The sequence below is a fragment of the Protomyctophum parallelum genome (assembly GCF_964188405.1).
Source record: "Protomyctophum parallelum genome assembly, chromosome: 3".
In the NCBI taxonomy this organism is placed as follows: Eukaryota; Metazoa; Chordata; class Actinopteri; order Myctophiformes; family Myctophidae; genus Protomyctophum; species Protomyctophum parallelum.
In genome coordinates this window covers 1,045,091-1,072,951 of record NC_139698.1, presented here as the reverse complement: position 1 = coordinate 1,072,951, position 27,861 = coordinate 1,045,091, and the positions used below count along the sequence as shown (strand labels likewise).

Sequence of the window (27,861 nt, the reverse complement as noted above, 5' to 3'; positions counted from 1 at the left end):
AAGAATATTAATAGTGGAAATAGCTGATCAACGCGTCACTTTGTGACACGTTGCAAGCTTGTAGATCAGCTATTTCTGCGGAGAAGAAAATTACAACACTTAAAAATGTACAAATTATGAAATATCTGAAATAATTGCGATTTGACGATTAGTGCAATCATTGCGACACGTACCTGGAAGAGGCGGGGCTTCACAGTAGAGAGTCCACCCTGTGTGTCCTGGGTATCGCCCGCTGGGTCACAATGACCCTGGGTACCGCCCGCTGGGTCAGGATGACCCTGGGTACCGCCCGCTGGGTCACGATGACCCTGGGTACCGCCCACTGGGTCAGGATGACCCTGGGTACCGCCCACTGGGTCAGGATGACCCTGGATACCGCCCACTGGGTCAGGATGACCCTGGGTACCGCCCGCTGGGTCAGGATGACCCTGGATACCGCCCACTGGGTCAGGATGACCCTGGGTACCGCCCATTGGGTCAGGATGACCCTGGGTACCGCCCACTGGGTCAGGATGACCCTGGGTACCGCCCGCTGGGTCACGATGACCCTGGGTACCGCCCACTGGGTCAGGATGACCCTGGGTACCGCCCACTGGGTCAGGATGACCCTGGGTACCGCCCGCTGGGTCAGGATGACCCTGGGTACCGCCCACTGGGTCAGGATGACCCTGGGTACCGCCCACTGGGTCAGGATGACCCTGGATACCGCCCACTGGGTCAGGATGACCCTGGGTACCGCCCGCTGGGTCAGGATGACCCTGGATACCGCCCACTGGGTCAGGATGACCCTGGGTACCGCCCATTGGGTCAGGATGACCCTGGGTACCGCCCACTGGGTCAGGATGACCCTGGGTACCGCCCGCTGTGTCCAGCTGCCTCTTGGGCCTCACGTGCGGTCCAGGAAGCAGGAGAGTGGACGATACGCTGACCTTTGACCTGTCGGGAACAAGACGACACACTGACACATCATGTTGGGGTTCACTATACTGAAGCAGCACCTCAGATATTATTGGTCTCTCCAAATACCACCATAATTAACCCTTTGTGTTCCATTCCTATAATAACTGATGTTAAAATACAGCAGCGTAGACCTGCCCTTTGTGTTCCATTCCTATAATAACTGATGTTAAAATACAGCAGCGTAGACCTTTGTGTTCCATTCCTATAATAACTGATGTTAAAATACAGCAGCGTAGACCTTCCCTTTGTGTTCCATTCCTATAATAACTGATGTTAAAATACAGCAGCGTAGACCTTTGTGTTCCATTCCTATAATAACTGATGTTAAAATACAGCAGCGTAGACCTGCCCTTTGTGTTCCATTCCTATAATAACTGATGTTAAAATACAGCAGCGTAGACCTGCCCTTTGTGTTCCATTCCTATAATAACTGATGTTAAAATACAGCAGCGTAGACCTTCCCTTTGTGTTTCATTCCTATAATAACTGATGTTGAAATACAGCAGCGTAGACCAGCCCTTTGTGTTCCATTCCTATAATAACTGATGTTAAAACACAGCAGCGTAGACCTGCCCTTTGTGTTCCATTCCTATAATAACTGATGTTAAAATACAGCAGCGTAGACCTGCCCTTTGTGTTCCATTCCTATAATAACTGATGTTAAAATACAGCAGCGTAGACCTGCCCTTTATGTTCCATTCCTATAATAACTGATGTTAAAATACAGCAGCGTAGACCTGCCCTTTGTGTTCCATTCCTATAATAACTGATGTTTAAAATACAGCAGCGTAGACCTGCCCTTTGTGTTCCATTCCTATAATAACTGATGTTAAAATACAGCAGCGTAGACCTGCCCTTTGTGTTCCATTCCTATAATAACTGATGTTAAAATACAGCAGCGTAGACCTGCCCTTTGTGTTCCATTCCTATAATAACTGATGTTAAAATACAGCAGCGTAGACCTGCCCTTTGTGTTCCATTCCTATAATAACCGATGTTAAAATACAGCAGCGTAGACCTGCCCTTTGTGTTCCAGATGATTATTCAAGCTTTCCCTACAGCTGCAATGTTGGTGATTTTGACGTTGTTTAATATCAATCAGAGAGGACTGTTCTGTTTGGATTAGGGCCGGGACTTTAAAGCGTTAATCGAGATTAATTAACTACAGAAAAATGAATTGCGATTAACTACAGATAAATTAATCGCACCTTTTTGTTTCCCCCATAATAAAGTAGTTTTTATTTGTTTTCTCATGCCCAGCCATGTAAAGCACATTTGAGTATTCATATACACACTGAATACACTTTATATAGGCACTTGCTGCCTATATATATCAGCTGCCTATATATCACTGTTGGGATAAAACGCATTTTTCTATGGAGTTGTGTGCACTGGAAATAATAAAAAGTCCCCCCATTCTGTGTTGCCTAGAACTGGAGGTCTGAAAAAAACAGTAACATTATGAAGTACATTTTTGTGATGTCACAGAGATGTACTTCATAATGTTACTGATTTATTTTACAGACCCCCAGTTCTAGGCAACACAGAATGGGGGGGGGGGGCTTTCTTATTATATCCACACAACAACTCTAAGGTATATTAATGACAGTAAAATGTTGAAAATGAGTGGAATCCCGTAGTCACTATTCACCGGGATACCAAAAACATTTGAAAAAAAAAAAGGTTTCTCACTGTTCTCGGGTTAAATATTGATATGCGATTAAAATGCGATTAATCAAGACTAATTAACTACAAAGCCTCTGATTAATTAGTTTATTTTTGGATGAATGGGCTGTTAAGGGGAGGTTGCACCGTCCTAGGTATCGCCTTGCTGACAAGATGTCTGCGGTCTGAATATGGCCCACAATGCTGCTGCCCTGACTAAACTCTGTCTAATCACTGCGGTCTGAATATGGCCCACAATGCTGCTGCCCTGACTAAACTCTGTCTAATCACTGCGGTCTGAATATGGCCCACAATGCTGCTGCCCTGACTAAACTCTGTCTAATCACTGCGGTCTGAATATGGCCCACAATGCTGCTGCCCTGACTAAACTCTGTCTAATCACTGCGGTCTGAATATGGCCCACAATGCTGCTGCCCTGACTAAACTCTGTCTAATCACTGCGGTCTGAATATGGCCCACAATGCTGCTGCCCTGACTAAACTCTGTCTAATCACTAAGCAGCACAACTGATGATAGTTCTAAATGTGAATAATGCGTTCTCAAATCTTCTCTAAGACCCAGCGTTGCTTTTTAGCAACAAATTTATTTTATTTAATTACTTTTTTTTTTTTTTTTCTGTTCTTTTTTCACCTAAACGTCATCAGTGATGTTCATTGCAATGCCATTTCAATGCCATTGGTCATGATATTTGCATATAAATACTCCCCACAGAGGCTGAAATTCACACAAATAAAAAATGTCTGGACAGTTTTTTAACCTAAGACTTTTGACCTTTACCCTAATAAAAGTAGGTAAAATAATTGTAATATATGTTTTTTTGTGATCATTAGAATGTCTAGAACATGTTTTATTCATTATTGTGAAAGATATCCACAAAATGTAAATTATTAATTTATTATATCATATCAATATTATATAATTATTATAAAGTTTCCATCAAACTTTATTTTTTTATTTTTTTTAACATATGTTTTAGTGTCAGTCCTAGTAGTACAAAGTAGTAGTAAGGTTGAAATCTATTTTTTGCAAGTAGAAATTAATGCAGGTGTTAGAGGGTTAATAACGGCTAGAGCTGTGATGTCATGCTCATTTTAGCACGGCTGGAGAGCCTATTTCAACCAGTCAGAAGAACTACCTGTAGCAATATAAATATTACATTTACAGCTTGTTTTGGGGCGACTCCTCTGCGTACCACCAGAGGGGGCTCAAGGACCACCAGAGGGGGCTCTGGTACCACCAGAGGTTGGGAACTCCTGAGTTTACCCTTCAGAGTTAGAATAACTTTTTACAGTGCACACAATTCACTTTGAGCCTCGTGGAGAGTTTTAAGTTAACGGATAGAATACACATAATTAAATTATGTTTAAATTAAATTACCTTTGAGCCTCATGGAGAGTTTTAATGGATAATTAAATGATATACGAATAAAACTTTAAAAGATACAGCTGCTCTCATCACTTCATCATGTAAACTACACTTATTTCTGCATATGTCTTAAGTTATGGTTATTTATAAAGTACATGCCCCATAGAAACAATGTTATGAGTGGTTATTTATAAAGTACATGCCCCATAGACACAATGTTATGAGTGGTTATTTATAAAGTACATGTCCCATAGAAACAATGTTATGAGTGGTTATTTATAAAGTACATGCCCCATAGAAACAATGTTATGAGTGGTTATTTATAAAGTACATGCCCCATAGACACAATGTTATGAGTGGTTATTTATAAAGTACATGCCCCATAGAAACAATGTTGTAGTTCTGAAGGAGTTTTACCTTCTGGTTCTAGTGTGGATGGGAGTTGTAGTTCTGAAGGAGTTTTACCTTCTGGTTCTAGTGTGGATGGGAGTTGTAGTTCTGAAGGAGTTTTACGTGCTGGTTCTAGTGTGGATGGGAGCTGTAGTTCTGAAGGAGTTTTACCTGCTGGTTCTAAAGTGTGGATGGGAGTTGTAGTTCTGAAGGAGTTTTACCTGCTGGTTCTAGTGTGGATGGGAGCTGTAGTTCTGAAGGAGTTTTACCTTCTGGTTCTAGTGTGGATGGGAGTTGTAGTTTTGAAGTTGCAGCGGAGAGTGGACACCAGTCTGTCCACAACCAGGTACTCATCATCACTCATGGAGAAGACTCTGTGTTGCTCACCCTGAAGATGCTACGCACGCACGCACGCACGCACGCACACACACACACACACACACACACACACACACACACACACACACACACACACACACACACGCGTGCATACACGCGTGCACGCACACACAAAAAACAGTAATGTTTACCGTGTCCAGACTGTGGTATTTAACAGTAAAAACAGTAATGTTTACCGTGTCCAGACTGTGGTATTTAACAGTAAAAACAGTAATGTTTACCGTGTCCAGACTGTGGTATTTAACAGTAAAAACAGTAATGTTTACCGTGTCCAGACTGTGGTATTTAACAGTAAAAACAGTAATGTTTACCGTGTCCAGACTGTGGTATTTAACAGTAAAAACAGTAATGTTTACCGTGTCCAGACTGTGGTATTTAACAGTAAAAACAGTAATGTTTACCGTGTCCAGACTGTGGTATTTAACAGTAAAAACAGTAATGTTTACCGTGTCCAGACTGTGGTATTTAACAGTAAAAACAGTAATGTTTATCGTGTCCAGACTGTGGTATTTAACAGTAAAAACAGTAATGTTTACCGTGTCCAGACTGTGGTATTTAACAGTAAAAACAGTAATGTTTACCGTGTCCAGACTGTGGTATTTAACAGTAAAAACAGTAATGTTTACCGTGTCCAGACTGTGGTATTTAACAGTAAAAACAGTAATGTTTACCGTGTCCATACTGTGGTATTTAACAGTAAAAACAGTAATGTTTACCGTGTCCAGACTGTGGTATTTAACAGTAAAAACAGTAATGTTTACCGTGTCCATACTGTGGTATTTAACAGTAAAAACAGTAATGTTTACCGTGTCCAGACTGTGGTATTTAACAGTAAAAACAGTAATGTTTACCGTGTCCAGACTGTGGTATTTAACAGTAAAAACAGTAATGTTTACCGTGTCCAGACTGTGGTATTTAACAGTAAAAACAGTAATGTTTACCGTGTCCAGACTGTGGTATTTAACAGTTAAAACAGTAATGTTTACCGTGTCCAGACTGTGGTATTTAACAGTAAAAACAGTAATGTTTACCGTGTCCAGACTGTGGTATTTAACAGTAAAAACAGTCATGTTTACAGTGTCCAGACTGTGGTATTTAACAGTAAAAACAGTAATGTTTACCGTGTCCAGACTGTGGTATTTAACAGTAAAAACAGTAATGTTTACCGTGTCCAGACTGTCGTATTTCAGAAGGCAGCATTCACAGTATCCCGCCTTCCGCTTGTCTCGGGTCCTCTTGGTCCTGGCTTGTCCTCTCTCCTCGCTGCTCTCCGCCCTGTCGCCACGACAACCCTCAGGTTCGTTAACCAATCAATCACCACACCCACAATGCATCACTTTAACCCCCTCAACTCTGGACGTCCCTAACCCACGCGCTACTATAAGAGAAAATAACCTAAACAAAAACAGATCTATATGCCTCATTTAAATAGTGACGGAGCTCGTTGATTCTCATTGATAACGAGCACCGTATCGATCAGGTTCTTATCCAGCATTTTATATTATTTTTGTGGAAAGACGGGAGACGACAATACATTCTGAACAGAACCAGTATCTGTTACTAGAGCCTTCAAATACAGTACTCTACTAACAGACAGAAGGCAGTTGAACTTTTTACCGATAAAATAATATTAAAGAAACTGTTAAATGGCTAATGTGTGTAACGTCATTTTAAAAGTGTAATGTAACCCGGACAGTTGGTTGGCAGGTATCAATACAGGCTTGATAAGCCCACAGCTTATTGATACCGGTTACTCGATAAGCCCAAAGCTTATTGATACCGGGTACTGGATAAGCCCAAAGCTTATTGATACCGGGTACTCGATAAGCCCAAAGCTAGGTGTAATGTTAGAGACCACAGAAGACATGTAAATATGAAATAAATGCTTAAACATGTAGCTAGGTGTAATGTTAGAGACCACAGAAGACATGTAAATATGAAATATATGCTTAAACATGTAGCTATAGGTGTAATGTTAGTCCACAGAAGACATGTAAATATGAAATAAATGCTTAAACATGTAGCTAGGTGTAATGTTAAATATTATTTTTTTAGATTTAGTCAGTCTTAGTCTTTTGGAAAAATGCTTAATTAGTCTTAGTCAGTCTTAGTCATTTGAAAAAAATGCTTAATTAGTCTTAGTCAGTCTTAGTCATTTCTATCCTTGATAGTTTTAGTCGACGGAAACTCCTAAGGGTTTTAGTCAGTTTTAGTCATTTTAGTAAAAGGTTTTAGTCCAGTTTGTCAAAAAATAAAAAGTCTTTAAATAAAATGTCTATAGCGTACAGGTATTAATTAGAGCTGGGACTCGATTAAAAATAAATAATCTAATGAATCAGAGGCTTTGTAGTTAATCTCGATTAATCACATTTTAATCGCATATCATTATTTGACCCAAGAACTGTGAGAGAGCCATTTTTTTAATGGATTTTGGTATACTAGTGAATCAATGAATAGTGAATACATAAGTTTAAGCAATAAACATTGTTTTTGTAGTAATAATATCTCAAAATTAATTTATATACAGCTTTTCTGAGTACCCAAAAATGCTTTACAAGGGGGACATGAATCAAAAACAACTTTATTAAAGGAAAAACACTAAGTAAATAAAAATAAATAGCTGGGGAAAGTAATATTGAAGGTTTGGATGGTGGGGGCATGTCTCTGAGAGTTTTGGGGAATGCATCCTACAGGGTTTGGGGGGGGGGGGGGGGCTTCAATTGGTGCAGCAAATATGTGACATGACCATAAGAAAACACCTCTGTGTTTCTTCCGTGGACATACAGTAACAGCCATAGTAGATTTTACATTTTATTTGGCCATAACCGTTTAGTTAGAAACCATGTCATCTGGTCGGGTACTTGAACTGCTACTGGGAGTTGGAATAACGTTAGCTCTGATCCATAGTGTGAAAGTAGGCTTTCACATCTTTTTTATGTTAAAAACGAGGGGCTGCCTGCACAGCTTCCGCGGGTGTGAGTGAGGGGAAAGGATCAAATTAAGTACCATAGAACTCATGAGTCCTAACTACACTATGGACCAGAGCTACTGTTGTTGATTGACGTTAGCTTCCAGGCTAGGCTCGGGGCAACATGTTTCGCATTGAGCCGACACTGGAAGCTTGACGAGGTGCGGTGATATGTGAATTCTTTATTGAATAATTGCACACAACTGTGCTGTAATCCACGCTATCATCGGATAGCCTTTTAAATCCTATTTCCAATCCACGGGGACAAGCAAAGTGATCATAGCGGTGCCGGCTTCCCCCAGTCTGGTGGTGGTCTGAAGAGGACACGCACACGGAGTCGAAATGGGACGGTGTGTGTGTGTGTGTGTGTGTGTGTGTGTGCATGCATGCAGATAGGCGTGACCAACTAGGAAAGGAGACTGGAGGATAGCGGCGAGTGCAGTGACATTATTGGCGGAACATTTTCATGCATTTAAAACTTTGTTCGTCAAAATCCACTAACATTTTCGTGTAGCCTCGTCTTGTCAACAATAACACACACACGTCTCGTCATCGTCATCAAACAGAGCTACGGTATTTAGCTCGTCAGCGTCAGTCTTGTCCCGAAATATTTTAGGGTCGTTCGTTTTAGTCCGTCTTAGTCCTGGAAAAAGGGGCGTTGACGTCGTCATTTACGTTATCGTCAGTCCTGACGAAAACAACACTGGCTAGGTGTAATGTTAGAGTCCACAGAAGACATGTAAATATGAAATAAATGCTTAAACATGTAGCTAGGTGTAATGTTAGAGACCACAGAAGACATGTAAATATGAAATAAATGCTTAAACATGTAGCTAGGTGTAATGTTAGAGTCCACAGAAGTGAACCTTTTTCAAGCCTGTTTTCTCAACTCGCTGTTTCTCTGCAAGACATTATACTCTATAGAGCACCGAAGTCCTGACGTAACTCGCTGATCCCTTCGATTCCCCTGGTTCGCGGGAGTAATTTCTCTATGGAGAATAACATGGGGTGATCTTAATATCGTCTACTATAAGCGTTGTGGTCCAAAAATAAACAAGCTGTCTCTGCGTTATTGTTAGGGAGGTGTCTCTGTATCGTTTGCAACAGTCAGTCACTCATATACGATACAGTCTGCTTCTAGCGAAAATGTAACAAATTCAGCAGCAGTAACATTAGCGTTTTCTCTCAGTCAGTTGATTCTTCATATCCATATGAGTGAAGCGGCCGGGATGACATGTTTATTTTTCAAACACAGTTGTTATATGAGGCGATCTAAAATCCCCCCTATGGGGATTACAATGCAACTAAAAAAATACATGAAACTGGGGACTGACGCCCTCTACTGAAAGTGACGTCAGACTTCGGTGCTCTATAAGCCACATCTCCAAAACTGCTGGGTCAAACTGTCCCCTCCCCTTCCCCCCCTCGTACCCGGGCTCCCTGGGTCCCCCCCCCCCTCGTACCCGGGCTCCCTAGGTCTCCCCCCCTCGTACCCGGGCTCCCTGGGTCCCCCCCCCCCCCCTCGTACCCGGGCTCCCTGGGTCTCCCCCCCCTCGTACCCGGGCTCCCTGGGTCCCCCCCCCCCCCTCGTACCCGGGCTCCCTGGGTCCCCCCCCCCTCGTACCCGGGCTCCCTGGGTCCCCCCCCCCCTCGTACCCGGGCTCCCTGGGTCCCCCCCCCCTCGTACCCGGGCTCCCTGGGTCTCCCCCCCTCGTACCCGGGCTCCCTGGGTCTCCCCCCCTCGTACCCGGGCTCCCTGGGTCCCCCCCCCCCTCGTACCCGGGCTCCCTAGGTCTCCCCCCCTCGTACCCGGGCTCCCTGGGTCTCCCCCCCCTCGTACCCGGGCTCCCTGGGTCTCCCCCCCCCTCGTACCCGGGCTCCCTGGGTCCCCCCCCCCCCTCGTACCCGGGCTCCCTAGGTCTCCCCCCCCCTCGTACCCGGGCTCCCTGGGTCCCCCCCCCCCTCGTACCCGGGTTCCCTGGGTCCCCCCCCCCCTCGTACCCGGGCTCCCTGGGTCCCCCCCCCCTCGTACCCGGGTTCCCTGGGTCCCCCCCCCCTCGTACCCGGGTTCCCTGGGTCCCCCCCCCCCTCGTACCCGGGTTCCCTGGGTCCCCCCCCCCCCCTCGTACCCGGGTTCCCTGGGTCCCCCCCCCCCTCGTACCCGGGTTCCCTGGGTCCCCCCCCCCCCTCGTACCCGGGTTCCCTGGGTCCCCCCCCCCCTCGTACCCGGGTTCCCTGGGTCCCCCCCCCCCCCCCTCGTACCCGGGTTCCCTGGGTCCCCCCCCCCCCTCGTACCCGGGTTCCCTGGGTCGTCCCCCCCCCCTCGTACCCGGGCTCCCTGGGTGTCCTGTCCTGGGGACAGAAGGGCGTGCAGGGGGCCAGGGTCTTCAGGTTGAGCTCAGGCAGGGTGGGCAGGGTCAGGTAGACAGGTCTGTAATGTCTGCACACACACACACACACACACACACACACACACACACACACACACACACACACACACACACACACACACACACACACAGGCAGGGTGGGCAGGGTCAGGTAGACAGGTCTGTAATGTCTGCACACACACACACACACACACACACACACACAGGCAGGGTGGGCAGGGTCAGGTAGACAGGTCTGTAATGTCTGCACACACACACACACACACACACACACACACACACACACACACACACACACAGACACACACACAAGGCAAGGCAATTGTATTTATATAGAACCTTTCATACACGAGGCAATGCAAAGTGCTTTACAGAATAAAAACAAATACAAATACAGAGTTACATTTTTTTTTACAGAGTACAATTACATTAAGGACAATGCTGTATTTAACCAGAATTACATGAAGCACAATGCTGTATTTAACCAGAATTACATGAAGCACAATGCTGTATTTAACCAGAATTACATGAAGCACAATGCTGTCTTTAACCAGAATTACATGAAGCACAATGCTGTATTTAACCAGAATTACATGAAGCACAATGCTGTATTTAACCAGAATTACATGAAGCACACTGCTGTCTTTAACCAGAATTACATGAAGCACACTGCTGTATTTAACCAGAATTACATGAAGCACAATGCTGTCTTTAACCAGAATTACATGAAGCACAATGCTGTATTTAACCAGAATTACAAGAAGCACAATGCTGTATTTAACCAGAATTACATGAAGCACAATGCTGTATTTAACCAGAATTACATGAAGCACAATGCTGTATTTAACCAGAATTACATGAAGCACAATGCTGTATTTAACCAGAATTACAAGAAGCACAATGCTGTATTTAACCAGAATTACATGAAGCACAATGCTGTATTTAACCAGAATTACATGAAGCACAATGCTGTATTTAACCAGAATTACATGAAGCACAATGCTGTATTTAACCAGAATTACATGAAGCACAATGCTGTATTTAACCAGAATTACATGAAGCACAATGCTGTATTTAACCAGAATTACATGAAGCACAATGCTGTATTTAACCAGAATTACATGAAGCACAATGCTGTATTTAACCAGAATTACATGAAGCACAATGCTGTATTTAACCAGAATTACATGAAGCACAATGCTGTATTTAACCAGAATTACATGAAGCACAATGCTGTCTTTAACCAGAATTACATGAAGCACAATGCTGTATTTAACCAGAATTACATGAAGCACAATGCTGTATTTAACCAGAATTACATGAAGCACAATGCTGTCTTTAACCAGAATTACATGAAGTACAATGCTGTATTTAACCAGAATTACATGAAGCACAATGCTGTATTTAACCAGAATTACATGAAGCACACTGCTGTATTTAACCAGAATTACATGAAGTACAATGCTGTATTTAACCAGAATTACATGAAGCACAATGCTGTATTTAACCAGAATTACATGAAGCACAATGCTGTATTTAACCAGAATTACATGAAGCACAATGCTGTATTTAACCAGAATTACATGAAGCACAATGCTGTATTTAACCAGAATTACATGAAGCACAATGCTGTCTTTAACCATAATTACAAGAAGCACAATGCTGTCTTTAACCAGAATTACATGAAGTACAATGCTGTATTTAACCAGAATTACATGAAGCACAATGCTGTATTTAACCAGAATTACATGAAGCACACTGCTGTATTTAACCAGAATTACATGAAGCACAATGCTGTATTTAACCAGAATTACATGAAGCACAATGCTGTATTTAACCAGAATTACATGAAGCACACTGCTGTATTTAACCAGAATTACATGAAGCACAATGCTGTATTTAACCAGAATTACATGAAGCACAATGCTGTCTTTAACCATAATTACAAGAAGCACAATGCTGTCTTTAACCAGAATTACATGAAGTACAATGCTGTATTTAACCAGAATTACATGAAGCACAATGCTGTATTTAACCAGAATTACATGAAGCACACTGCTGTATTTAACCAGAATTACATGAAGCACAATGCTGTATTTAACCAGAATTACATGAAGCACAATGCTGTCTTTAACCAGAATTACATGAAGCACACTGCTGTCTTTAACCAGAATTACATGAAGCACAATGCTGTATTTAACCAGAATTACATGAAGTACAATGCTGTATTTAACCAGAATTACATGAAGTACAATGCTGTATTTAACCAGAATTACATGAAGCACAATGCTGTATTTAACCAGAATTACATGAAGCACACTGCTGTATTTAACCAGAATTACATGAAGCACAATGCTGTATTTAACCAGAATTACATGAAGCACAATGCTGTATTTAACCAGAATTACATGAAGCACAATGCTGTATTTAACCAGAATTACATGAAGTACAATGCTGTATTTAACCAGAATTACATGAAGCACAATGCTGTATTTAACCAGAATTACATGAAGCACAATGCTGTATTTAACCAGAATTACATGAAGTACAATGCTGTATTTAACCAGAATTACATGAAGCACAATGCTGTATTTAACCAGAATTACATGAAGCACACTGCTGTCTTTAACCAGAATTACATGAAGCACACTGCTGTATTTAACCAGAATTACAAGAAGCACAATGCTGTATTTAACCAGAATTACATGAAGTACAATGCTGTATTTAACCAGAATTACATGAAGCACAATGCTGTCTTTAACCAGAATTACATGAAGCACAATGCTGTATTTAACCAGAATTACATGAAGCACACTGCTGTATTTAACCAGAATTACAAGAAGCACAATGCTGTATTTAACCAGAATTACATGAAGCACAATGCTGTATTTAACCAGAATTACATGAAGCACACTGCTGTATTTAACCAGAATTACAAGAAGCACAATGCTGTATTTAACCAGAATTACATGAAGCACAATGCTGTCTTTAACCAGAATTACAAGAAGCACAATGCTGTATTTAACCAGAATTACATGAAGCACAATGCTGTCTTTAACCAGAATTACATGAAGCACAATGCTGTATTTAACCAGAATTACATGAAGCACAATGCTGTATTTAACCAGAATTACATGAAGCACAATGCTGTATTTAACCAGAATTACTACTTTTTTTGACGCATTATGTGCAGAAAATGAACATCTTTACACAGATGTGTAAAGTCTCACCTGCTGCTGTCTTCAACCTTCACAAAGGGTTTGGCGATCCTGCCACCTGGACACGCACGCACACACACACACACACACAAACGCACGCACGCACAAACGCACGCACGCACACACAAACGCACGCACGCACAAACGCACGCACGCACACACACACAAACGCACGCACACACACAAAGAACAACAACGTTACGCAACTACACAGCAACACCACCCGTTTTTGAGGGCCGCTAGCCCCTCCTATGTCCTGCTTTGAGCGGTGCTAGCCCCTCCTATGTCCTGCTTTGAGCGGTGCTAGCCCCTCCTATGTCCTGCTTTGAGCGGTGCTAGCCCCTCCTATGTCCTGCTTTGAGCGGTGCTAGCCCCTCCTATGTCCTGCTTTGAGGGTTTGTGTAAAAACAAACATTGTTTTGCTACCGTTTCCCATCACTAGTTTTGAGTGTTTCGTGTAAAAAAATAAAAATAGAAATCACACCTGTGTGAAGTGAGGGGCGCTCTTATGATCATACATTCATGTATACATTCAATGGCATTTAAACGCTTCAAAGAAACATCCAGATGTTTTACCTCTGCACGTCTTCTGGAAGGCTGGTCTGGCCGAGGGTTGAACTTTGACCTGCAGAAAGTCACATGGTTAATTTCCCTGCAGGACGCTGCTGCGTTTTTCGGATCTTCAGCGGCGTTCTTTCGCCGGTTTTCCGTAAAAAAAAACGCGTTCAGTCTGCAAAGGACCTTTACAGTGAAAGTTCAACTTGACTTTAAACCAGTTTACCAGTTTACGAGAGACCAAGTTTACAGGTAACTTTACGAGTCACATGACCAAGTTTACAGGTGACTTTACGAGTCACATGGCCAAGTTTACAGGTGACTTAACGAGTCACATGACCAAGTTTACAGGTAACTTTACGAGTCACATGACCAAGTTTACAGGTAACTTTACGAGTCACATGACAAAGTTTACAGGTGACTTTACGAGTCACATGACCAAGTTTACAGGTGGCTTTACGAGTCACATGACCTAATTAACAAGATGGAAAACAGTGACTGGAATTCCTTTTTGAACGAGCTACACACAAACTGCACTAAATGAATAAGAAGAACTGAGGGGGAGAAACACATTAAATAAAACCCATTTAGACCTGAGGACGAATCTACTAAACCCTATGTTTCTATATCAGTGGTTCTCACAGGGTTAAACCTCATGTTTCTATATCAGTGGTTCTCACAGGGTTAAACCCTATGTTTGTATAGCAGTGGTTCTCACAGGGTTAAACCCTATGTTTCTATATCAGTGGTTCTCACAGGGTTAAACCCTATGTTTCTATATCAGTGGTTCTCACAGGGTTAAACCTCATGTTTCTATATCAGTGGTTCTCACAGGGTTAAACCTCATGTTTCTATATCAGTGGTTCTCACAGGGTTAAACCCTATGTTTCTATATCAGTGGTTCTCACAGGGTTAAACCCTATGTTTCTATATCAGTGGTTCTCACAGGGTTAAACCTCATGTTTCTATATCAGTGGTTCTCACAGGGTTAAACCCTATGTTTCTATATCAGTGGTTCTCACAGGGTTAAACCTCATGTTTCTATATCAGTGGTTCTCACAGGGTTAAACGCTATGTTTCTATATCAGTGGTTCTCACAGGGTTAAACCCTATGTTTGTATAGCAGTGGTTCTCACAGGGTTAAACGCTATGTTTCTATATCAGTGGTTCTCACAGGGTTAAACCCTATGTTTGTATAGCAGTGGTTCTCACAGGGTTAAACGCTATGTTTCTATATCAGTGGTTCTCACAGGGTTAAACCCTATGTTTCTATATCAGTGGTTCTCACAGGGTTAAACCTCATGTTTCTATATCAGTGGTTCTCACAGGGTTAAACCCTATGTTTCTATATCAGTGGTTCTCACAGGGTTAAACCTCATGTTTCTATATCAGTGGTTCTCACAGGGTTAAACATCATGTTTCTATATCAGTGGTTCTCACAGGGTTAAACCCTATGTTTCTATGTCAGTGGTTCTCACAGGGTTAAACCCTATGTTTCTATATCAGTGGTTCTCACAGGGTTAAACATCATGTTTCTATATCAGTGGTTCTCACAGAGTTTAAACTTCATGTTTCTATATCAGTGGTTCTCACAGGGTTAAAACCCTATGTTTCTATATCAGTGGTTCTCACAGGGTTAAACCTCATGTTTCTATATCAGTGGTTCTCACAGGGTTAAACCCTATGTTTCTATATCAGTGGTTCTCACAGGGTTAAAACCCTATGTTTCTATATCAGTGGTTCTCACAGGGTTAAACCCTATGTTTCTATATCAGTGGTTCTCACAGGGTTTAAACTTCATGTTTCTATATCAGTGGTTCTCACAGGGTTAAACCTCATGTTTCTATATCAGTGGTTATCACAGGGTTAAACCCTATGTTTCTATATCAGTGGTTCTCACAGGGTTAAAACCCTATGTTTCTATATCAGTGGTTCTCAAACATTTTCAGAAGCAAAGATATGAGTTAAAGATGTTCGCTCTGAAAGGATATATATTCAAAGATGTGCGCCACATTTCGCGATATTAAAAAAAAAATGCAGATCTACAAGCTCTTAGCGCGGCACTCTGTGCCGCTCTATGAGCTTGTTGATCTGCTATTTCTTTTTCAAAAGCTAAAGTATAACAACGCTATGAACACCAAAACGGGTTCCCGTCATGAATGGGTTAAGTCAGGACAAAATACGTAGAGAAAAATATTGTTCTACTTACAACTTTTTGGACCACAGGGGTGCTGACAGTGGATTGGTTCTTTTTCTTCTTCTCAACATAGGCCAAAACGTCTGCCAATGAGAATACACGATGTTTAACATAGAGATGCAGCAATGCTCCAATAATCGGCCATCTACATACTGTGAAATATAATGAAATGCACCCATTCTACATACTGTGAAATATAATGAAATGCACCCAAAATGCCGCAGCTCGCTTGGTCTTCAACCAGCCAAAATTCTCACATGTCTCCCCCCTGCTCCGCTCCCTCCACTGGCTCCCGGTCGCTGCCCGCACAGAATACAAAACTCTGATGCTGGCATTCAAAGCAACCAAAGGTATGGCTCCCCCATATCTTGCAAGTATGATTGAACCCTACAAACCCTCCCACGCACTCAGATCAGCCAACGCAGGGAAGCTGGAAGTCCCCTCACTAAAAACGCCGGGACAACGCTCCACACGTCCCAAACTCTTCTCCCTTCTGGCTCCAAAACTGTGGAATGCACTTCCCATTGCAGTCAGAACTGCAGCATCACTCCCAATCTTCCGCCGTAGTCTGAAAACCCACCTTTTCAGACTCCATCATGGCCCATAGCACTTATCCTACGCCCTTAGATAGCATTTCGGTAGACTTAAATAGCATTTGATAGACTTATAGCATGTTATGTAGACAGCACTATAATTGCATTGTATATAGTCATAGCACGCCATAGTACATATGTATAGCATAGTAGTATATATGTATAGTTTATATGTATAGTCTCATAATATAGATATTCCACTGTTACTTTCTTAGCTTACGCATGTTTCATGATAAATGCTTTTTTGTGATGTATTCCCATGCTTTTTGTTCTTGCTTAATGTAAGTCGCTCTGGATTAAGAGCGTCTGCTAAATGCCTAAATTGTAAATTGTACTGTGAAATATAATGAAATGAACCCATTCTACATACTGTGAAATATAATGAAATGTACCCATTCTACATACTGTGAAATATAATGAAATGCACCCATTCTACATACTGTGAAATATAATGAAATGCACCCATTCTACATACTGTGAAATATAATGAAATGCACCCATTCTACATACTGTGATATATAATGAAATGTACCCATTCTACATACTGTGAAATATAAAGAAATGGACCCATTCTACATACTGTGAAATATAATGAAATGCACCCATTCTACATACTGTGAAATATAATGAAATGTACCCATTCTACATACTGTGAAATATAATTAAATGCACCCATTCTACATACTGTGAAATATAATGAAATGCACCATTCTACATACTGTGAAATATAATGAAATGCACCCATTCTACATACTGTGAAATATAATGAAATGCACCCATTCTACATACTGTGAAATATAAAGAAATGGACCCATTCTACATACTGTGAAATATAATGAAATGCACCCATTCTACATACTGTGAAATATAATGAAATGCACCCATTCTACATACTGTGAAATATAATGAAATGCACCCATTCTACATACTGTGAAATATAATGAAATGTACCCATTCTACATACTGTGAAATATAATGAAATGTACCCATTCTACATACTGTGAAATATAATGAAATGTACCCATTCTACATACTGTGAAATATAATGAAATGTACCCATTCTACATACTGTGAAATATAATGAAATGCACCCATTCTACATAATGTGAAATATAACGAAATGCACCCATTCTACATACTGTGAAATATAATGAAATGCACCCATTCTACATACTATGAAATATAATGAAATGCACCCATTCTGCATACTGTGAAATATAATGAAATGTACCCATTCTACATACTGTGAAATATAATGAAATGTACCCATTCTACATACTGTGAAATATAATGAAATGTACCCATTCTACATACTGTGAAATATAATGAAATGTACCCATTCTACATACTGTGAAATATAATGAAATGTACCCATTCTACATACTGTGAAATATAATGAAATGCACCCATTCTACATAATGTGAAATATAACGAAATGCACCCATTCTACATACTGTGAAATATAATGAAATGCACCCATTCTACATACTGTGAAATATAATGAAATATACCCATGCTACATACTGTGAAATATAATGAAATGCACCCATTCTACATACTGTGAAATATAATGAAATGCACCCATTCTGCATACTGTGAAATATAATGAAATGCACCCATTCTACATACTGTGAAATATAATGAAATGCACCCATTCTACATACTGTGAAATATAATGAAATGCACCCATTCTACATACTGTGAAATATAATGAAATGCACCCATTCTACATACTGTGAAATATAATGAAATGCACCCATTCTACATACAGTGAAATATAATGAAATGCACCCATTCTACATACTGTGAAATATAATGAAATGACCCCATTCTACACACTGTGATATATAATGAAATGACCCCATTCTACATACAGTGAAATATAATGAAATGCACCCATTCTACATACTGTGAAATATAATGAAATGACCCCATTCTACACACTGTGATATATAATGAAATGACCCCATTCTACATGCTGTGAAATACCATTTTGAATCAATCAAACGAAGCGCGTCTCGATAACGTACCGTCGATGTAGAGGACCTTCACGCCCCACTCCAGTGCATTGGACAGAATCTTGTTCATCTGGATCCTCTCCTGGAAGCAAACAACACTCTTCTAAACCCACTCAGACGAATCTACAAATCGTCTTCGTGAAATGCCTCAGGTTTCCGTATCGGTGGTGCTCAAATATTTCATGTCAAGGGCCGCCAAAAATGATAGCATCTGAAAACATAGCAAACAGCTAAAGTATAACATAATAAATAACATAACATAACATAATAATAATAAAAAACACCAAAAGGGGTTCCCGCCCAGAATGGGTTAAACTAGAGCCGGGTATTCTGTGACGTGTTGTGACCTTGTGACCTCATTCTTCTTCTTTCGGTTTTTCCCTTCACAACCAATCATCTGCCTCCATCTCACCCTGTTCCTCTCTGCCTCCTCAGCCAATCACCTGCCTCCATCTCACCCTGTCCTCTGCCTCCTCAGCCAATCACCTGCCTCCATCTCACCCTGTCCTCCGCCTCTGCTTCTCTCACACCGACTAACTTAATGTCCTCTATGTCACTATGTCTCCTCTGTACGTGTCCAAACCATCTCACTATCCTCTGTACATGTCCAAACCATCTCACTATGTCTCCTCTGTACATGTCCAAACCATCTGACTATGTCTCCTCTGTACATGTCCAAACCATCTCACTATGTCTCCTCTGTACGTGTCCAAACCATCTCACTATGTCTCCTCTGTACGTGTCCAAACCATCTCACTATGTCTCCTCTGTACGTGTCCAAACCATCTCACTATGTCTCCTCTGTACATGTCTAAACCATCTCACTATCCTCCTCTGTACGTGTCCAAACCATCTCACTATCCTCCTCTGTACATGTCCAAACCATCTCACTATCCTCTGTACATGTCCAAACCATCTCACTATCCTCTGTACGTGTCCAAACCATCTCACTATCCTCTGTACGTGTCCAAACCATCTCACTATCCTCTGTACGTGTCCAAACCATCTCACTATCCTCCTCTGTACATGTCCAAACCATCTCACTATCCTCCTCTGTACATGTCCAAACCATCTCAATATCCTCCTCTGTACGTGTCCAAACCATCTCACTATCCTCCTCTGTACGTGTCCAAACCATCTCACTATGTCTCCTCTGTACGTGTCCAAACCATCTCACTATGTCTCCTCTGTACGTGTCCAAACCATCTCACTATCCTCCTCTGTACGTGTCCAAACCATCTCACTATCCTCTGTACATGTCCAAACCATCTCACTATCCTCTGTACATGTCCAAACCATCTCACTATGTCTCCTCTAGTCTGTACATGTCCAAACCATCTCACTATCCTCCTCTGTACGTGTCCAAACCATCTCACTATCCTCCTCTGTACATGTCCAAACCATCTCACTATCCTCTGTACATGTCCAAACCATCTCACTATCCTCCTCTGTACATGTCCAAACCATCTCACTATCCTCTGTACATGTCCAAACCATCTCACTATGTCTCCTCTAGTCTGTACATGTCCAAACCATCTCACTATGTCTCCTCTGTACGTGTCCAAACCATCTCACTATCCTCCTCTGTACATGTCCAAACCATCTCACTATCCTCTGTACATGTCCAAACCATCTCACTATCCTCTGTACATGTCCAAACCATCTCACTATGTCTCCTCTAGTCTGTACATGTCCAAACCATCTCACTATCCTCCTCTGTACGTGTCCAAACCATCTCACTATCCTCTGTACATGTCCAAACCATCTCACTATCCTCTGTACATGTCCAAACCATCTCACTATGTCTCCTCTGTACGTGTCCAAACCATCTCACTATCCTCCTCTGTACGTGTCCAAACCTTAGAGTATATGAATAGAGACGGCACAAGAGTTCTCCTCCACTTGCATTGAGTTGCTCAAAAGCGCATGAGGCGATTTCACTCCTCCTTCCGGGTAGGAACAGAGTGCATTCTGGGATGGAATGGCCTTAAACACATGAACGCGCTGCCGTTGAACGTGCACGAACGCGCACGAATGCGAACGAGCGTGCGTCCGTCGTGAACGTGCACAATGATAGTCAACGGACCAGCAGCGCGTTCATGTGTTTGGGGTCAGGCTGGAATACCTTCATTCGGCCACTATGTCCATTTGGCCTCAGGGTTTCCTCTGGGTGCCTTCTCTATTCATATATACTCTATGGTCCAAACCATCTCAGTCTGGCCACTCTGCCTTTATCTCCAAAACATCTGACATGCGCCGTTTGTCCCTCTGATGTACTCGTTCCTGATCCGTTTGTCCCTCTGATGTACTCCTTCCTGATCCGTTTGTCCCTCTGATGTACTCCTTCCTGATCCATTTGTCCCTCTGATGTACTCCTTCCTGATCCCATCCATCCTTGTTACTCCCAGAGAGAACCTCAACGTTTAAGTCTCTGCTACCTCCAGCTCTGTTCCCTGTCTTTTCGACTGACTGGCTGACTGGCTGGCTGGCTGGCTGACTGACTGACTGGCTGGCTGGCTGGCTGGCTAACTTACTGACTGGCTGACTGACTGACTGGCTGGCTGACTGACTGGCTGGCTGGCTAACTTACTGACTGGCTGACTGACTGGCTGGCTGGCTGGCTGACTGACTGACTGACTGACTGACTGACTGACTGATTGACTGGCTGACTGACTGGCTGGCTGGCTGGCTGGCTGGCTGGCTGACTGACTGACTGACTGACTGGCTGGCTGGCTGGCTGGCTGGCTGACTGACTGGCTGGCTGGCTGACTGACTGACTGACTGGCTGACTGGCTGACTGGATGACTGGCTGGCTGGCTGGCTGGCTGGCTGACTGGCTGACTGACTGACTGACTGATCGACTGCCCTGCCGCCCGTAAACCATACTTGCTGGTCTCACCACCATCTTGTACACCTTCCCCTTTCATATCTTGCTGACACTTATATAATTATGAACGTAGGAGGAACATAGAAACGTAGGAAGGAACGTAGGAGGAACCGACCTTCTGTTTCTTCACCGCCTTCTGCACCAGCGCCCGCCCTCTGCTGGAGACCACCTGAACAGCAGGAAGACGCCACAGAAAACGCAGGAGAATCAGAGTCAGGAAACAGAGGGCGTGCAACGCCACGCAGCAGCAGCAGCCAATCAGGAAGCACCGCGCGCAGCAGCAGCCAATCAGGAAGCACCGCGCGCAGCAGCAGCCAATCAGGAAGCACCGCGCGCAGCAGCAGCCAATCATGTCCACGAGACCCACGGAGAGATCGGAGCGTATACCTCCACGACACACATTCATATTAATGATGCAAGTCTCTCTGTGCCTGTGTGCGTGCGCGCGTGCGTGTGTGTGTGTGTGTGTGTGTGTGTGTGTGTGACTGTGTGTGTTCCGAGAGCGTGTGTGAGTAGTAAACGACGTCAACATGCTCTGAACACGTTGCTCTAAAAACGCTATCAGGGCGGACTTTGGACTGCAGACGATTTAACCCATTCAGGCCCCGGTTCTACAAAATGCCTCCTAAAATCCTGACGAGTTTTCTGAAAAATCCATGTTTCTATATCAGTGGTTCTCACAGGGTTAAAACCTCATGTTTCTATATCAGTGGTTCTCACAGGGTTAAAACCTCATGTTTCTATATCAGTGGTTCTCACAGGGTTAAACCTCATGTTTCTATATCAGTGGTTCTCACAGGGTTAAACCTCATGTTTCTATATCAGTGGTTCTCACAGGGTTAAACCCTATGTTTCTATATCAGTGGTTCTCACAGGGTTAAACCCCATGTTTCTATATCAGTGGTTCTCACAGGGTTAAACCCCATGTTTCTATGTCAGTGGTTCTCACAGGGTTAAAACCTCATGTTTCTATATCAGTGGTTCTCACAGGGTTAAAACCTCATGTTTCTATATCAGTGGTTCTCACAGGGTTAAACCCTATATGTTTCTATATCAGTGGTTCTCACAGGGTTAAACCCCATGTTTCTATATCAGTGGTTCTCACAGGGTTAAACCCCATGTTTCTATATCAGTGGTTCTCACAGGGTTAAACCCCATGTTTCTATATCAGTGGTTCTCACAGGGTTAAACCCTATGTTTCTATATCAGTGGTTCTCACAGGGTTAAACCCCATGTTTCTATATCAGTGGTTCTCACAGGGTTAAACCCCATGTTTCTATATCAGTGGTTCTCACAGGGTTAAACCCCATGTTTCTATGTCAGTGGTTCTCACAGGGTTAAACGCTATGTTTCTATATCAGTGGTTCTCACAGGGTTAAACCCTATGTTTCTATATCAGTGGTTCTCACAGGGTTAAACCCAGGGGGGCAGTCAGCCAGATATTTCGTGAAGCCTCATTTGAAATCGGTAGTTCATATAATGGCCTGTTGTGGCGCTGGACTGGACCCAAAAAGCCCCATAGCTCCATAGAGGCCCATGTATTTTGGCCCAACTTCACCTAGACTGTATTACCTTAATAAACATGGTCATGAATACTTTCTGCTTCCAGTCACTAGTTTAAAGTCTCATTTCTAATGTCATAATATTATTTTTGGAAAATTATAGTCCCATTTATAAAATAAATGACCATAAAGTCGCGTATGTTCTGAGGGGCGTGGCTACCGTTACAGTCTATGTTCGGGATCCCCCACCCACTCGAGTCAAAATAAAAACCAACAGAGAAGAAGGGGGGAAGTCCCGCCTCGTTGTCTGGGCCAGCCAATGGGCCAGCTGGACCAGAACGGATCAAGAAAGATGGCGACTTACAGTGCATTAGAGTGCAAGGAATTTCAGGCTTCATTTTACGTTCATGTTAGACCCGGGGAACGCTTTGTCCATATTTTTTACAGTCTATGGTTAAACCCCATGTTTCTATGTCAGTGGTTTTGAAGCTGTGCGCAGCCTGAAAACGTGCGCGGCTCTCTTTAGATTAAGTGTGGCAGCACCTTGTAAAGGTTGGCGTGGAAGTTGGAACTCACAGCGTCATGTTGTCCCTGGGGCTCTCTGTGGTGGGAAGCGTGCTGTGGGCGGGGTGGAGGCAGAGGGGGGCTGTGGGGGGGGCTGTGACCAGAGTCTGGACCAGAGAGAGACAACAAGTCCCTCCTCCTGAGACAGTGGACATATTTGGCCTCTCTCCTGTTGGACACCAGGTACTTGATCTCTTTGCTGAAGAACTTCTCCACAATCTGAGAGACAGACAGACAGGACAGACACACAGACAGACAGACAGACAGACACGCAGACAGGACAGACAGGACAGACAGGACAGACAGGACAGACAGACAGGACAGACAGACGGAGTGAGGATAGTGATTAGTGACTTCTCACATTTATGGATTATGATTTGAGTAGTCTCGCGTTGCCAGACTGTTGCCTCTCGTAAATTCCAAATGCTTCCGTCGTACAGTCTGGAGCGACGGAAGCTCTGATCATGAATAAAATATAAATGCTTCCGTCGTACAGTCTGGAGCAACGGAAGCTCTGATCATGAATAAAATATAAATGCTTCCGTCGTACAGTCTGGAGCAACGGAAGCTCTGATCACGAGTAAAATATAAATGCTTCCGTCATACAGTCTGGAGCAACGGAAGCTCTGATCACGAGTAAAATATAAATGCTTCCGTCGTACAGTCTGGAGCAACGGAAGCTCTGATCACGAGTAAAATATAAATACTTCCGTCGTACAGTCTGGAGTTTAGACCGTATGGTCACGGTTAACAAATTAACTGCTCCTGGCGGAACGTTCCGAATCCAACCAGCAACTGCTTCTGGTGTAATGTTCCGTCTGAGGAGCTTTATTATTGATATCAAACCGGATCGCTGATTTCTGTATTTTTCGCTTGGCCTTTCCTTCTTTAGCGATCCTAGACCAGATTGCGCACCTCCCATGCGCCGTCCACCTCCCATTATACAGGCTGAGTAAACCATGCTACCGTCCACCTCCCATTATACAGGCTGAGTAAACCACACTACCGTCCGTCCACCTCCCATTATACAGGCTGAGTAAACCACGCTACCGTCCACCTCCCATTATACAGGCTGAGTAAACCACGCTACCGTCCGTCCACCTCCCATTATACAGGCTGAGTAAACCACGCTACCGTCCGTCCACCTCCCATTATACAGGCTGAGTAAACCACGCTACCGTCCACCTCCCATTATACAGGCTGAGTAAACCATGCTACCATCCACCTCCCATTATACAGGCTGAGTAAACCACGCTACCGTCCACCTCCCATTATACAGGCTGAGTAAACCATGCTACCGTCCACCTCCCATTATACAGGCTGAGTAAACCATGCTACCATCCACCTCCCATTATACAGGCTGAGTAAACCACGCTACCATCCACCTCCCATTATACAGGCTGAGTAAACCACGCTACCGTCCACCTCCCATTATACAGGCTGAGTAAACCACGCTACCGTCCACCTCCCATTATACAGGCTGAGTAAACCATGCTACCGTCCACCTCCCATTATACAGGCTGAGTAAACCACGCTACCGTCCACCTCCCATTATACAGGCTGAGTAAACCACGCTACCGTCCACCTCCCATTATACAGGCTGAGTAAACCACGCTACCGTCCACCTCCCATTATACAGGCTGAGTAAACCACGCTACCATCCACCTCCCATTATACAGTGAATGATACAGGCTGAATGATACAGGCTGACTAAAAAGCTGAATGACTCGAAATCTACGGAGCTCTCCGTGGTCTGGATAAAACGCGCGATGTTCGGAGGTCTTTGCCGATTATCCGTAACCTGACTCTGCCAGATGGGGGCGGTGTTGGGTAACCATGTTCCCCAACACAGCAACCATCTGGGATCTCTCAGGGAGAGAACCGCTCCGTGGTTCGAACCAATCAGCGTGAGCTAAGGGCGGGATATGTGCGAAACCGGATGTGAAGCTATATATAGACACGTCGATATGATTGGTTGTGTTTGCACGCCCACACAGTGATAGACAGACGGTCCCATCCAACCATCTACCAAGTATCTTGAAAAAAAAGGAACAGCCCCGTCATCGAATTTGCTTCCGAGATCCCAGATCCCAATAAGCTGTGAAACAAATTTGTGTAGCAAGCTTCTTGGATCTGGCAGTGTCAGGTTAGATTATCTGGTGGTCTAGATGGAAACATTGGGCGCTTTCTAGAGCAAGGACAGCTTAATTTTAGCTCGCTAGCATCGACGCTATTTATTTAGTATCTAAGATGGACGCTCCAGACAGGATGTCGGTCCAGTGTGTGCTACATTGAAACGGGCTCTGCGTCCAGCAGGGGGCAGCATAATGGGTTAAGTGCAGGTCAGAGGTCAGAGTTCATCTCACCCCTCCAAGGTGCTTGATGTCCTTTTCCAGCGTCTCTGCTTTCCGATTGGACGGCAGGTCCAGGTAGAACACTCTCCCAGCAAACGCTTTCGTTTGTGACGGTTTGGAGCCACGTGATGCCGACCTGGTCTGACCCCCGGCCGACCTCTGACCCCTGGCCGACCTGGTCTGACCCCCGGCCGACCTGCTTCCAACCCCAACCGCTTTTTCTGAAAGACAACAATTACAGAACAGTGAAGATGAAACAGCGAAAGGGTTGAAGATATGCAGGTTTCCTCCAATGATGTATGTCATCTGTTGTGGGATTCACAACGGATGAGCTGATGAATAATATTAAAGGGCAGTCCACACACTGTCTCCGACCACCGAACTTTACGTCGGAAAGATCAGACTTAAATTCGTTCTCCGAAGTTGAGTTTGGCGAGTCACAACATCTGGGAGTGCAGCTTTCAGAACAAAAAATTTCGGAGGAATGCGTTTCAGAAGTTGCGAGTGACGTTATGTTGTGGTTTGCACCGGAGCTTTCCCCGACGAAAGGTTGGGTGGTCGGAGACAGTATGGACTGCCCACCATTACCCATTTTGGTGTTGCTGTAAGTGCCGTTTGTCGGCTTTCAAACAAATCGTTGACAAACTCACTGATGCATCCATCCTGTGGCTGAGGGCTTACCATAGACTGTAAAAAAATATGGACAAAGCGTTCCCCGGGTCTAACATGAACGTAAAATGAAGCCTGTCAGTCCTTGAATTGTAAGTCGCCATCTTTCTAGATCCGTTTGGGCCCAGCTGGCCCATTGGCTGGCTCCGTTTGGGCCCAGCTGGCCCATTGGCTGGCCCAGACAACGAGGCGGGACTTCCCCCCTTCTTCTTAGTTGGTTTTTATTTTGACTCGAGTGGGAGGGGAATCCCGATCATAGACTGTAACGGTAGCCACGCCCCTCAGAACATACGCGACTTTATGGTCATTTTTTTTTATTAATGGGACCAGAATTTTCCAAAACGAATATTATGACATGAGAAATGAGACTTTAAACTAGTGACTGGAAGCAGAAAGTATTCATGACCATGTTTATTAAGGTAATACAGTCTAGGTGAAGTTGGGCCCAAATACATGGACTTCTATGGGGCTATGGGTTTTTTTGGGCCCAATGACAGCGCCACAACAGGCCATTATATCAACTTTCAGGAAGTCCCGATTTCCTTATGGCTTCACAAAATATCTGTCTGACTGCCCCCCTGGTTAAATATCTGTCTGACTGCCCCCCTGGTTAAATATCTGTCTGACTGCCCCCCTGGTTAAATATCTGTCTGACTGCCCCCCTGGTTAAATATCTGTCTGACTGCCCCCCAGGTTAAATATCTGCCCCCCTGGTTAAATATCTGTCTGACTGCCCCCCTGGTTAAATATCTGCCTGACTGCCCCCCTGGTTAAATATCTGTCTGACTGCCCCCCTGGTTAAATATCTGTCTGACTGCCCCCCTGGTTAAATATCTGTCTGACTGCCCCCCTGGTTAAATATCTGTCTGACTGCCCCCCTGGTTAAATATCTGTCTGACTGCCCCCCTGGTTAAATATCTGTCTGACTGCCCCCCTGGTTAAATATCTGTCTGACTGCCCCCCTGGTTAAATATCTGTCTGACTGCCCCCCTGGTTAAATATCTGTCTGACTGCCCCCCCTGGTTAAATATCTGTCTGACTGCCCCCCTGGTTAAATATCTGTCTGACTGCCCCCCTGGTTAAATATCTGTCTGACTGCCCCCCCCCCCCCCCCTGGGGCTTACCGACTGCTGAGGGCTTACCCAT

General features: G+C 43.7%; 1 protein-coding gene across 1 annotated transcript; it reads right to left on the bottom strand.

Annotated features, from left to right (window-relative positions):
- Nucleotides 1-190: 190 nt before the first annotated feature.
- Nucleotides 191-27,861, bottom strand: dbf4 (DBF4-CDC7 kinase regulatory subunit; the record flags this gene model as incomplete). Its single annotated transcript, XM_083761267.1, has 13 exons — nucleotides 191-742; nucleotides 834-936; nucleotides 4,671-4,798; nucleotides 5,967-6,075; nucleotides 10,098-10,208; nucleotides 13,389-13,434; nucleotides 13,953-14,001; nucleotides 16,141-16,211; nucleotides 18,752-18,821; nucleotides 21,742-21,795; nucleotides 23,705-23,911; nucleotides 26,059-26,267; nucleotides 27,840-27,861. The coding sequence occupies 13 exons, from the start codon at nucleotides 27,859-27,861 to the stop codon at nucleotides 191-193; spliced, it is 1,731 nt and encodes a 576-aa protein (XP_083617393.1).